The 12,820-nt window shown below is 38.3% G+C and overlaps 2 protein-coding genes and 1 pseudogene across 4 annotated transcripts; all 3 read right to left on the minus strand.

Annotated features, from left to right (window-relative positions):
• Positions 1 to 422: 422 nt before the first annotated feature.
• LOC105961920 (G-type lectin S-receptor-like serine/threonine-protein kinase B120) lies at positions 423 to 1,476 on the minus strand. Its single transcript, XM_012986182.2, has 5 exons — positions 1,441 to 1,476; positions 1,148 to 1,337; positions 818 to 1,055; positions 583 to 730; positions 423 to 491 (listed from the first exon to the last, which is right to left on the minus strand). Exons 1-5 carry the CDS (start codon positions 1,474 to 1,476, stop codon positions 423 to 425), a joined length of 681 nt encoding a protein of 226 aa, XP_012841636.2.
• A 2,899-nt stretch (positions 1,477 to 4,375) lies between these two features.
• LOC105961919 (G-type lectin S-receptor-like serine/threonine-protein kinase At1g11300) lies at positions 4,376 to 7,535 on the minus strand. Of its 2 annotated transcripts, none has more exons than XR_016033213.1 (7): positions 6,221 to 7,535; positions 6,040 to 6,147; positions 5,814 to 5,956; positions 5,503 to 5,713; positions 5,183 to 5,413; positions 4,940 to 5,084; positions 4,376 to 4,841 (listed from the first exon to the last, which is right to left on the minus strand). XR_016033213.1 is itself a non-coding variant. In XM_088822111.1 (7 exons), the coding sequence occupies exons 1-7, from the start codon at positions 7,476 to 7,478 to the stop codon at positions 4,530 to 4,532; spliced, it is 2,415 nt and encodes an 804-aa protein (XP_088678237.1). In that variant the 5' UTR covers positions 7,479 to 7,493; the 3' UTR covers positions 4,376 to 4,529. The 2 variants fall into 2 exon arrangements, 1 of the variants encoding a protein (XP_088678237.1); XM_088822111.1 differs by having other exon boundaries at positions 5,176 to 5,413; positions 6,221 to 7,493.
• Positions 7,536 to 9,215: 1,680 nt separating this feature from the next.
• On the minus strand, positions 9,216 to 12,501 carry LOC148768673 (G-type lectin S-receptor-like serine/threonine-protein kinase At1g11410; annotated as a pseudogene). The gene is made up of 6 exons (XR_016033214.1): positions 10,921 to 12,501; positions 10,735 to 10,842; positions 10,474 to 10,649; positions 9,919 to 10,396; positions 9,706 to 9,829; positions 9,216 to 9,609 (listed from the first exon to the last, which is right to left on the minus strand). The product of XR_016033214.1 is annotated as a G-type lectin S-receptor-like serine/threonine-protein kinase At1g11410 (transcript).
• Positions 12,502 to 12,820: the final 319 nt, after the last annotated feature.

The raw sequence follows: 12,820 nt of genomic DNA on the forward strand, positions 1-12,820 counted from the left end.
AAATTTATAACGATCGAGAGTACAAATTCAAAATTCATTGTAGCACGAATTCATCATCGAAACAAACTCAATGAATTTACTAGTATGAACACAACGTATGCAACTAATGAATCGAGTAATTTTTTTAGTTCTACCGGCCTTCAACAGTAGTCACCGACATTTCGTTCCGAGAGCACTTACTTAGATTCCCACGAGAATATTCCGTTTCCGAAGATCTCTGGGTCCAGAAAAAAGCCGATTTCTTAGGACAAGGCAGCTCTAGAATCTCAGAGCCAAGCATCGATAAAACTGTCGAAATATTCGGCCTGTCAGCAGCTACATCTTGCACGCACAATAAACCTACATTTGCGTATCTCACTATTTCACTTTCCAATATTCCGGAGCCATTTATTGTTGGATCAATTAAATTTACCATTTTCTCCTCATTCCACAATTTCTATTACAGGATCAACGAGGTCAAGCCCACGTTCGTTTTCCCCCAAGTTCCAAGCCTAAAATAAAAACCCGCAACAAAATCCATATAAAATTTTGCTTTATCTTTTTTCGTATAAAATTCGATAATTTATTGGAATTAGCACTTACATATCCAAGAAGACTAAGATAAGCAGAACCGTAAAAACCAGTGTTTTTCTGTCCGCTAATAATCTCGAGCATCAATACTCCAAAGGCAAAAACATCAGATTTTACCGAAAAGAGTCCTTCCATTGCATATCCCGGTGACATATAACCACTGAATTTATGTGGGAAAATAAATAAATAAATAACCATCAATTCAAGAAAACGATTTTATGCACGAAGAAGATGCGTTTTCACTTACTAAGTACCGACAATTCGTTTAGTATTTGCTTGCATTTCGTTTCCTCCAAAGATTCTCGCCATTCCGAAATCGGAGATTTTGGGGTTCATTTCAGCATCGAGGAGAATATTACTAGCTTTTAGGTCTCTGTGAACAATTCTTAATCGGGAATAATGGTGCAGATATAGAAGCCCTTGAGCAATGCCTTCGATTATACGAACACGTCTTTTCCAATCCAATACCTCTTTCTTGCTCGGCTCTACATTTTCACAAATTATAAACGACGATTTCTTGCAAATGATAACAAATAAAAAAAATAAAAAATCAGAATGTTTACGAACTGGCCCACACCGAAGAGAAAAAAATCCAAGCTTTTGTTGGGCATGTATTCGTAGACTAATATCTTCTCGTCGTTTTCGACAAGATTTATGTGCTGGAGTTTGTCAATCAGTTCTGTCTCATTTCTGAACTCTTCAAGCCCTTGTCCAGATTTTCTTGAAAGCCTTTTCACCGCTACAAACTGTCCGTTAAGTAACTCACCCTGAAAAATAGCGACGAAAAGAAAAATGACAGACCCTCTGTAGTACGCGATAACGAAAATCACGTGTTCATGCAGAAGAACCATTGTATGTAACAAGCATTACCTTGTAAACAGGTGCAAAGCCACCCTCTCCGATCATTTAATTAGAGGAGAAGACTGGAAATTGGGTCTTCGTTGAAGTTTCAGCTCCAATCATTCTTCTCTCTTTAAATTAAAAATAAAAAATAAAAAATAAAAAATAAAAAAAATACAGAAAGGGACCTTTTCCTGCCCCAACAACCCCAAACCCCTCATCAATGATCAATACCAGTACTAGCGCCGCCCGCATCGGACGCCACACCAAATCGGCATTCGCCGCCGCCCGGTACCACCGGCAACCTCTGACCTCCTCCAAAAACATCTGCCCCATGCATATATGAGGGGTCCACTCTCCGGTTGTCTGCCCTAGTTCAGTTCCGTCGGCGATTTGTAGACGTAATTTGGGATTTTTTTTGAACTTCCGTGTTTAAATAGAGAAGCCAAAAGTAATTAATAAAAAAAGGGTGTGCTAAATCCCACACTAAAATTTACTAAATCCCACATATAAATTAAAAAAAAAAAATACTCATATTCTCTCTGACTTCTCTATATGATAATTTTATCCAAATCACTCAAAATTCGTTAATTTTTCACGTGAATAATCATAAAAAAAAGAGTTCAGTTTTATTTAGTATTTATTCAATTTCATTATGCCTTTTTAATTATTCAAACTCATATCGATTCGAATTTTTTCCTCAAATTCCAACTTTATTTTAGTTTGAACACATGAAGATTTTTCTCCAATTCGAACTTGAAATGCTAGAGACGTTTTTTATGTGTGACTTTGTGAAAAAGTTAGCAGAAAAAAAAGAATGGTGGAGAAGGAGAAGATAAGATTTTATAGAGAAAGATATTTTCAGTTGTGTGCATGATTTGATAAAATTAATGTGCGATTTAGCATTCCAGTAAAAAAAAAATACTTAGGGCTCGTTCGGTTACCTATATTGGATTAGATTGGATTACATGAGATTGGATTAACTCCCTACTGACTAATTAATTATTTAGTTAGTAGCATGTTCGGTTTCTTAGATTAGATTTTCTATTAAATTTGTTAAAATCGGTTATTATATATGAATTGTCTATAAAACCACTTAGTTTACGATAATAAAATATGATTTTAAGGATAAAATTGTCTTTTTCCTTTTTAATTACCCCCTATTAAATTAATCTCAGGGGGAGGGGTGCTACTAATTTAAAGAAATAGTAGCATTTAATAGCGGGCTTTGATTTTAGTAGCGGGTTTGAAAATGTGAATCTTTACCGGACATGCTATTATCCCCTACTATTTAGTCAGTAGAACCTTATAGTGGTAACCGAACGAGCCCTTAGAAGATAAGCATACGGCGACGTTTTGAGGGTAAAGTTGGACTTGGGCCTTGAACCTGGGCCAGAAGCAGGTAGGCCGTATTTTATTAATGAGATTTGGCGCAATTCGGATATGCAAATTAGGTGATGGACACGTGTCAGGAAATTAGTTCATGAAGAACAGTAATTAAATTAACGTGTAGGGGTAAAAAATCAAATTAAATGAAGTAAAATGGGGGTAAAAATGACAAAAACAGTGAAAGTAGCGGGGCCCTTTCAAAGGAAGAAAAAAAGATTTGTGCTTTACAATATTCAATCATAATTTTTGAATGAAGAAAATATTCATTTTATTTATATTTTGTAAGGGTTTTTATTATAAATAATCTTATTATTATTATAGTTATATTATGTGATAGGATATATAAATGATTGAGATATAATCATGTTCAAGTATCTTTTTATATATGTTTTGAGTATTTACAAATAATATCTAGCAATATTATATTAAATTTTAAAACCGTTTTATTTCCAATTTATCATCCATTAATCATCGTCTCGCCGATTGTTTCCAACAAATTTGAAGTGATTTCATGTATTCGTTGGTGGTGTGATATACTATTAAACATTCTGATGACATTGAAATCTGCCTTTGCATCGGCCTTCCTCCGAGTCTGCTCAACGAGCGTAAGTCGAAGGGGCTCAAGAGTAGAAGATTCTAGAAGATTTTCTAGAGTACTCCCATTAGTATAGTTGTATATATTTGGTAGGAGATCATAGAAGTTAATCGTACTTTAGATCAAGATAATCACCATCATCTATTGATGAAGTGGAGTTGTATAAATATAAGTATTGGGATTTTTTTGAACTTCCGTGTTTAAATAGAGAAGCTAAAAATAATTAATTAAAAAAAATAAAAATAGAAGATAAGTTCATGAAGAACAGTAATTAAATCAAAGTTTAGGGGTAAAAACCAAATTAAATGAAGTAAAAGCGACAAATACGGCGCCGTTTTATTATATTAACCGAAAATCAATTATAAAACTAAAAAAATATCCGTTAGTTAAAACACAAACCCCAATAATCCAAAACCCCACTAGACCTGCCTTCTTCTTCTTCCATATTAATGGAGTCGTCGTCGGGCACATTTTCCGGCGGTCGAATGACAATCGATTTTGATTACCAGTTTTGATTTAATAATGAAATTTATGTTGATAAGACTATTCTTCTTGTCATTGAAGAAAATTTGCCGGCGGCTGAGGGCGAACTCGATTGCACTCCTCATCTGAAGTGCGGTGCTCGAGGAGGAAAAATGTGAAGAAAACTTGACGGCCTCTAACCACGAACTCGAGCGGCGACGCAGCGGGGCTCGATGAAGAAAACTTAGGGCTCGATGAAGAAAACTTGACGGTGGCTGAGCGCGAACTCGAGCAGCGCGGGGATCGACGAAGAAAAAGGTAAAAAATTTCGATATTCTTGTTTTCTTGTTTTACTGTAAAGGGTTGCATATGAAAATAAATAAATTCTTCATTCGTTATTCTTTTATTTTTTTTTCATTAATATGAGGTTTAGAGATTGAAATTACCACTTTTTCACACAAACACACGTGTGTATAGATCTCGACATTTTCCTCCAAAAGTTTCGAAAAGAACAGTACGAATATGAAATTCATCATAATTACAAAAAAAAATTTATATCGATCGAGAGTACAAACTCAAAATTCATTGTAGTACGAATTATCATCGAAACAAACTCAATGAATTTCCTAGTATGAAAATAATGTATGCAATGAATCGAGCAACTTTTTTAGTTCTACCGGCCTTCAACAACAGTCACCGACATTTCGTTCCGAGAGCACTTACTTAGATTCCCACGAGAATATTCCGTTTCCGAAGATCTCTGGGTCCCGAAAAAAGCAGGTTGCTTAGGACAAGGCAGCTCTAGAATCTCGGAGCCAAGCATCGATAAAACTGTCGAAATATTCGGCCGGTCAGCAGCTACATCTTGCACGCACAATAAACCTACATTTGCGTATCTCACTATTTCACTTTCCAATATTCCGGAGCCATTTATTGTTGGATCAATTAAATTTACCATTTTCTCCTCATTCCACAATTTCCACACCTGGAAATTAATTACCAACAAAGATAAACCAAAGGTTTAATTAATTTGGAAGTGATTTATTATTTATTAAAAAAAAAATTAGAAAATTAAAAACTTACATATTCGATTAGGTGTTGCTCTTCATGGTAAAAGCTGGTGTTCCTCTTTCCACTCAAAATCTCTAGTAGCAGTACCCCGAAGCTGTATACGTCTGACTTTTCCGAGAATATTCCGTGTAAAGCATATTCCGGCGACATGTAGCCGCTGCAATCATAATAAATGAGTATTTGAAATTTGTGTGACACTTAACTAAATGTTCTAATATATATGTGTGTGTGCGTCAGCGCGCGCTTACTATGTACCGACAACCCTTCTTGTATTGGCTTGGTTTTCTTTCAGACGAAAAATCCTAGCCATTCCGAAATCGGAAATTTTCGGGTTCAATTCATCATCCAACAATATATTACTAGCCTTCAAATCTCTATGAATGATCGTCAATCTTGAATCCCGATGAAGGTAAAGAAGCCCTCGACAAATCCCTTCAATAATCATCGCTCGTGTTTTCCAATCAAGAAACCCTTTATTACGCGAATCTGACAAGTATACAAACACAACCAATACACAGTTAATTCGGACAACATGTATGTAAGTGAAACTCGATAATCGTTTGACTAATAATTACCAAAGAGATAAGCATCCAAGCTTCCGTTGGGCAGATATTCGTAAACGAGCATTTTCTCTTCACACTCGACACAACAACCAATGAGTTTTACGAGATTACGATGTTGTAGCTTCGAAATCACCTCAACCTCATTCATCAACTCCTCTAATCCTTGGTTCGACGATCTTGCTAGTCTTTTTACTGCAATTTCTTGTCCATTTGGTAATTTCCCCTGCAAAACAAGTAATCGAATTCAATCACATATCCACATTACAAAACAAAAAAAAACAAAAAAACCACCATTTCGGGAAAACGATGAAATGAAGAAATACTTTGTAGACGGGACCAAAACCACCCTCTCCAAGCATATTATTCGAGTCGAATTGGGCTGTCGCATTTAAGAGCAGCTGAAATTTAAATACCGCAAATTCTTCAAGATTGTGGTTGAGCACGCTTTCTCGTGAATACCCTTCGCCTGTCTCGTGCATTGAAACGATATAAGACAAAAAGAAGATAAATTGCGTACAATTATATATAATTATCTATATACATACATACCTCTGTACTTGAGCAAAAACTTCCACAGAAAATACGAACATACAGCTACGGCTATTAATCCTAAAACCACTATCGTTGCAATAATCGCCTTTTGGTCTTTCTTATTACCTGCACAAAATTCAACCAACAAATATAAAATCGAAAAACATTAACAAGTAATTTGTATTAACATGTAATGTACCTAGTTCCGAATATGCCAATCGAATGTACAGGTCAGTAACACCTTTGGAGAACTTCTGCACATCGACCAAGTCTTCGGTCCAAATCATACACCCAATGCCAGCTGTATACGCGTAAGCGATACAAGAGCAGTTAATCAAGCACAATCCTCTGCAATCATCCGAAGTGGGATACCAAATCCCACGATCCGGCAGTTTTACACTATCCATTTTAGAGAACCCGTCTGTAGAATTGCCCGCCGGCCCGCATTGTAGGCCCGTTTTCCGAACACACCCGTTACTCCAGTTCCCCATTTTCCATTCTTCTTCGAGTAGTTTCGGCTCAAACCCTGGAAAGCACGTGCAGATTGGCCTGTCTTGGTTATTACATCTCCCGAAAGGTCCGCACTTTCCGTACGCATCGCACTCGGTGTCGGCGGTTGACCACTTGACAACCCAATCGCCTCTGTCGGGAGACCACTCTTTCGCCTGTACGGCGCCGGTTGAATTCATCATGTAATACACCAATAGAGACGAATTTGACAGCGTAAACGACAGGTACGCAGTTCCGGAAACGCTGTTGACGATGTCCAATCCGTGCTTGTGGACCGAGCTCATGGTTTGTATGCCGACGAATACCTGGCCGTTCCACGGCCCGCTTCGCCAGTGCGGAAGGACGCCGTTTTTCCAGACGAAGCACTCCGGGATTCCGACAGGCTTTACGCTGAGGGTGAAATTTCCAGGGCCTGGATCGGAAGCACTCCTCCATGACGTCAGCTTGTTCGTCACGTTGGTGTTGGAATCCGTGAAGATTTCGAGATTCGCTACGAAGGAATCGGATGCGTGATTGAAGCTCTCCCATAAATACGAGTTTGAGCTGGAGTTGGAATCTCGTAGAACAAGATTGCCTGTATCTAATAAAACAGCAGTACTGGATGATGATGATGATGATGAAAATGAAAAATTGGAGGACCAAATTACCCCCTTTCTTCCATCTAAAATCACGAGATTGCCATCCACTGATAACTGGATAGTTCCGGAAGAATCGTTCAGAGGGGTTTCTCTGTTAGCTACCCAGAAAACGGTCGTTACTGGGAGGTTGAACATTATACCAACATAACGGTAACGGCTGTTTTCTGGGCTGAAAAACCCCAGTTTGAATTTCCCACCATTGGAGATCAGGGTTTCGGAATCGCGAAGCTTTCGATTAACACTTATGGTGTCGGTGGAAGTGGTGAATCCTATAAAAAAGGAAGATGTAATAATAAGGGTAAAAAGCATTTTACCCCCTGGACTTTGGGGTGTTTTGCACGGCGCCCCCCCAGCTTACAAAATTTGCACGTTTTTACCTGAACTTGTTAATTCATTGCACGGTGCCCCCTAAACTCAATTTTCCGGCAATTTGGACCGGAATGTTAAAACATGTGCTTTGTACGTGAGATTTTGAGGGGTAAATTCGTCCCTTCACTTGCATCTTTAATATAAAATACAAATAGATATTAAAAAAAAAGAAAAATAAAAAAGAAAAAAAAGAAAAAGAAGCTGTTATCCATTTGCCACAGGAAAAAGAAGCTGTCATCCTTTTTTTTTCTTTTTTCTTTTTATTTTTTTTAATATCTATTTGTATTTTATATTAAAGATGCAAGTGAATGGACGAATTTACCCCTCAAAATCTCACGTTCAAAGCACATGTTTTAACATTCCGGTCCAAATTGCCGGAAAATTGAGTTTAGGGGGCATCGTGCAACGAATTAACGAGTTCAGGTAAAAACATGCAAATTTTGTAAGCTGGGGGGGCGCCGTGCAAAACACCCCAAAGTCCAGGGGGTAAAATGCTTTTTACCCTAATAATAATAAGTAATTCAAGAATTGAAGAAGATAAGCTTCTTCTATGGTGTCTGAGTTCCATGAATTATTAATTTTCTTTTTTTTATGTGATACTTTCGTTTTAGTTCATCTTGTAAAGACTGGAATTTTGACAAGTCCAATTAATTTTTCGGCAAATTACGATCAGCCCTGAGGTACGGTCAATTTACGAAAAAACCCCCTTATGTTTGAATAATTACAACTATCCTTCAACTATGAGTTTTCTTACATGTTCACTCTTATGGTGTCAAATTAAACATAATCTTCTAGATTCCGTGGAATGTTCTCTAGTGTTTGTACTCGTTTTGTGCAAAAATTACAGTTTCTGATGTACCATAATCTAATATTTAGGGGTGAGTTCGGGACGGGATTTCGGGAAATCGGGATTTTCGGGATTGGGATTTCGGGATTCGGGATAGAAATTTTAAATCCCAATCCCGTCCCATATTATTAAATCCCGGTAAATCGGTATCCCGAAATATTTCGAGAATTCGGGATTGTGTGTGTGTGTGTGTGTGTGTGTGTGTGTGTGTGCGCGCGTGTGTGTGTTTGTGTTTTTTACTAGTTTTTTTTTCTTCTTTTTTTCCTAATTCGGGATTAAAATATCCCGATCGGAACCAACTCCCAAATCCCGATCCCGTATTTGTTCCTAATCCCGATCCCGAATCCCGTAATCCTGAATTCCCGAAGTTTTAGTCCCAAATAGTAAAATTCCGTTCGGGACGGGACGGGATCCCAAATCCCGATCCCAAATGCCCAGCCCTACTAATATTTACAAGCCAAATAGACACATCTTATGATCATCTTGTTTTAGATTATGGAACTCGAATGGGATAAAACAAGTACAAAATCGAGAATATTCCACATATTCTAAAAGATTCCACTAAATTTGACACTGCAAGTGTGGACGTGGAAAACGATTCATAGTTGATAGTGTAGTTGTAATTATACAAATAAGAAGGGGTTTTTTTTTGTAATTTGACCGTACAGCAGGGGTTGGCCATAATTTACCCTTAATTTAGTGAATAAAACAACGATTGAAGTAAACCATAAAAATTAAATGAATTATAACTTCAATTCTCATCACAGGAGTTGATAAAAGTTTATCAAAAATTAATTAAATGTATTAAAAAAAAGGGGGGGGGGGGGGGGGGGGTGATTTTTAATTGTTCAATACATTATGGTTCTGAATATTGGGAATTTGTAATAAAAGAGGGAGTTTTAAACCTCAACGAGGTTCCATATGTGAAAGTGTGAGACCATTTGCAGAGAAGATTCCATCTTTGCCTTCTCCTCCAGGGCTTGCCTTAACCAAAGTTCTTCCGACAGTAAAAGCGGGATGCTGAGGTGGCGCTAACTCCGTTCCTTCGTTATTTAACATGGCTACAATATCCGACATTAAAGGCCTGTCTGCTGGACTTTCTTGAACACACAGCAAACCAATCTGAATGTATCTCAATGGAGCACAAGTTGAAGCAGAAGAAGGGATTTCTATTACAGGATCAACGAGCTCAAGCCCACGTTCGTTTTCCCACAAATTCCAAGCCTAAAATAAAAACCATAAACTTTGCTTTTTTCTTCATATAAAAATCGATAATTTATTGGAATTAGCACTTATATATCCAAGAAGACTAAGATAAGCGGAACCGTAAAAACCAGTATTTTTCTGTCCGCTGATAATCTCGAGCATCAATACTCCAAAGGCAAAAACATCAGATTTTACGGAAAAGAGTCCTTCCATTGCGTATTCCGGTGACATATAACCACTGAATTTATGTGGGAAATAAATAAATATATCATAACCAACAATTCAAGAAAACGATTTTATGCATGAGAAAGATGCGTTTTCACTTACTAAGTACCGACAATTCGTTTAGTATTTGCTTGCATTTCGTTTCCTCCAAAGATTCTCGCCATTCCGAAATCGGAGATTTTGGGGTTCATTTCAGCATCGAGGAGAATATTACTAGCTTTTAGGTCTCTGTGAACAATTCTTAATCGGGAATAATGGTGCAGATATAGAAGCCCTTGAGCAATGCCTTGGATTATACGAACACGTCTTTTCCAATCCAATACCTCTTTCTTGCTCGGCTCTACATTTTCACAAATTATAAACGACGATTTCCAGCACAAAAATCCAAGCTTTTGTTGGGCATGTATTCGTAAACTAATATCTTCTCATCGTTTTCGACACAGCATCCTAAGATTCCGACAAGATTTCTGTGCTGGAGTTTGGCAATCAGTTCTGTCTCGTTTCTGAACTCTTCAAGCCCTTGTCCAGATTTTCTTGAAAGCCTTTTCACCGCTACAAACTGTCCGTTAAGTAACTCACCCTGAAAAATAGTGACGAAAAGAAAAATGACAAACCCTCTGTAGTAAATCACGTGTTCATGCAGAAGTACCACAGTACCTTGTAAACAGGTCCAAAGCCACCCTCTCCAAGCTTGTCTGTGACGGAAAAATCGTTAGTTGCAGCGGATATGCTAGAGAAACTGAAGATTGGCAATTCGTTGTAGCTATTTTTCTCATCTCCCCGACTGTTATTCAGATCGAGTAGTAATAGATTTTGATACGCTCCTCCGTACCCTGAGCAGATAACGAAAAGAAGATTACGAAACCTTACAAAATGGGTTTCACACTTCCACTACAATGCAACTGAGGAATATCCTACCTTTTGTTTTGAGCTTTCGACGTCGTAGGTAACATAAGCAAAAACAGGATACGAGTACTGTAGCAGGAATAGCTACAGCTAGAATCAGAGGAAGTACATTTCTCTTTCCTGACAAAAAAAAGGTTCGTTTAAGTATACGACGCAATAATCGTACGTCATCCAACGTCTCTCGTTACACATTGTTACCTTCTTTTGCAGGAGCAAGCGCAGTTGAATCCATTCTGACATAAAGATCCCCGCCAGAGGAGCTGTTTGCTAGTCTCACCAAATCCACCATGTCTCCTATAAATAACAAACACCCTCCTCCATTACCGTAGGCATAAGCATTGCACGAGCAATTGGATGCGCACACAAGCTCGCACACACCGGATCTTACGATTTCCAGGGATTCAGGGTTTGCAGGCAATCTAATGCCGCTATACCTGCGAAAACCTGTTTTTCCCTGATCAGTCGAACACTGGACGGGCCTCCTTCTCACACACCCTTTTGAGAAATTGTCTAGCTCCCAATCTCGCACATCTCGTGGTTCAAACCTATCCAAACAGCCACATACTGGCGAAGAGTTGATATTGCATATGGCATTAGGCCCACACATGGCATAAGTTTCGCACGCATCAGAAGGCTGCGACAAGTATATCACCCACACATTGTTCGCCTCCGACCACACAGAGCGTTGCATTATGCCACTATTCCCTAGAACAAGCCTAGACACCACTGATTCGTTGTAAACATTATACGTCACGTACACGGAGTCATCATTTGAGACGTAACTAAAATTGTAAGAATTCACGAGAGTCGAGTGGCCAGAGAGTGAAGCAAAACTCCCTCCTTGCAAAATCCCACTCCTCCACAGTTTCGAGTTATTGCGCGTTATGAAAAGCTCACTGCCTCCGTTCCGTTCCGTCCCTAACGAGAAATCGCCGAAAGAAGGGTCCTCCGGGTTCCTCCAAGAACTACTATTATCACTCGATGGGATCATGGGATTATTCCTAGTAGCCACCCAAACAACTGTTCGAAGAGGTACGTTCTTGTACCATATACCGACGTATGAGTTAGTAGAATTACCTGGAGAAAAGAATCCCAGTTCAAACTTCCCTTCTTTAGAGATTATGGTCTGGTTTTGAAGCAGAGATTGTCCTGTTGATATAGTGTCTGATCCAACGGAGAGGCAACCAGGAAACCAGATCGACATGAGAAAAACAAACAAGAAACATGTAGCCATGAATAGGAATTTCATCGATATTCTTATCACAATATTTATCCAGGAAACCAACAATTTGTTGCAGGATAAGATAACCAAATACAATCACAACTGTTCTATGGTATAAAAATAACAAGTTTTGTCTTTTCTGCGAAAAAAGTCAATTGCGTGCTACGACTTTGGACCAATAATCAAATATGATCATTTAATTAGAGGAGAAGACTGGAAATTGGGTCTTCGTTGAAGTTTCAGCTCCAATCATTCTTCTCTATATAAATAAAAATTTAAAAAAAAACAGAAAGGGACCTTTTTCACTTTCGTCCCCCTTTTCCTGCCCCAACCCCAAACCCCTCATCAATGATCAATACCAGTACTAGCGCCGCCCGCGTCGGACACCACACCAAATCGGCATTCGCCGCCGCCGCCCGGTACCACCGCCAACCTCCGAACTCCTCCAAAAACATCTGCCCACGCATATATGAGGGGTCCACTCTCCGATCACATCCTGTAATCTTTCAGGTGGTCACAATTGTCTGCCCTAGTTCAGTAGACGTAATTTGGGAATTTTTTTTGAACTTCCGTGTTTAAATAGAGAAGCTAAAAATAATTAATAAAAAAATTAGAAGATAAGCATACGGCGTCGTTTTGTAAAGTTGGACTTGGGTCGTTTTGTAAAGTTGGACTTGGGTTTTATAAATGAGATTGGCGCGATTCGGATATGCAAATTAAAATCAAATTAAATGAAGTAAAATGGGGGTAAAAATGACAGAAACAGTGAAAGTGCGGGGCCTTTCAAAGGAAGAAAAAAGGATTTGTGCTTTACAATATTCAATCATAATTTTTGAATCAAGAAAATTTTCATTTTATTTGTATTTTGTAAGGGTT

This window comes from Erythranthe guttata, chromosome 8, assembly GCF_056151865.1.
Source record: "Erythranthe guttata isolate IM_541 chromosome 8, IM_541, whole genome shotgun sequence".
NCBI classification, from domain to species: Eukaryota; Viridiplantae; Streptophyta; class Magnoliopsida; order Lamiales; family Phrymaceae; genus Erythranthe; species Erythranthe guttata.

What these genes read in the sequence shown, in the direction of transcription:
- LOC105961920 (XM_012986182.2), bottom strand. Translation starts at nt 1,476, where the DNA reads ATGATCGGAGAGGGTGGCTTTGCACCTGTTTACAAG. An exon ending in CTTGGATTTTTTTCTCTTCG is followed by an intron (nt 1,056 to 1,147) that starts GTGTGGGCCAGT and finishes GTGAAAATGTAG; the next exon opens with AGCCGAGCAAGAAAGAGGTA. An exon ending in ATCTTAGTCTTCTTGGATAT is followed by an intron (nt 492 to 582) that starts GTAAGTGCTAAT and finishes TTTTTATTTTAG; the next exon opens with GCTTGGAACTTGGGGGAAAA.
- LOC105961919 (XM_088822111.1), bottom strand. Translation starts at nt 7,478, where the DNA reads ATGCTTTTTACCCTTATTATTACATCTTCCTTTTTTATAGGATTCACC. An exon ending in GTTTTTGCTCAAGTACAGAG is followed by an intron (nt 5,957 to 6,039) that starts GTATGTATGTAT and finishes TGCACGAGACAG; the next exon opens with GCGAAGGGTATTCACGAGAA. An exon ending in GTTTTGGTCCCGTCTACAAA is followed by an intron (nt 5,714 to 5,813) that starts GTATTTCTTCAT and finishes CTTGTTTTGCAG; the next exon opens with GGGAAATTACCAAATGGACA.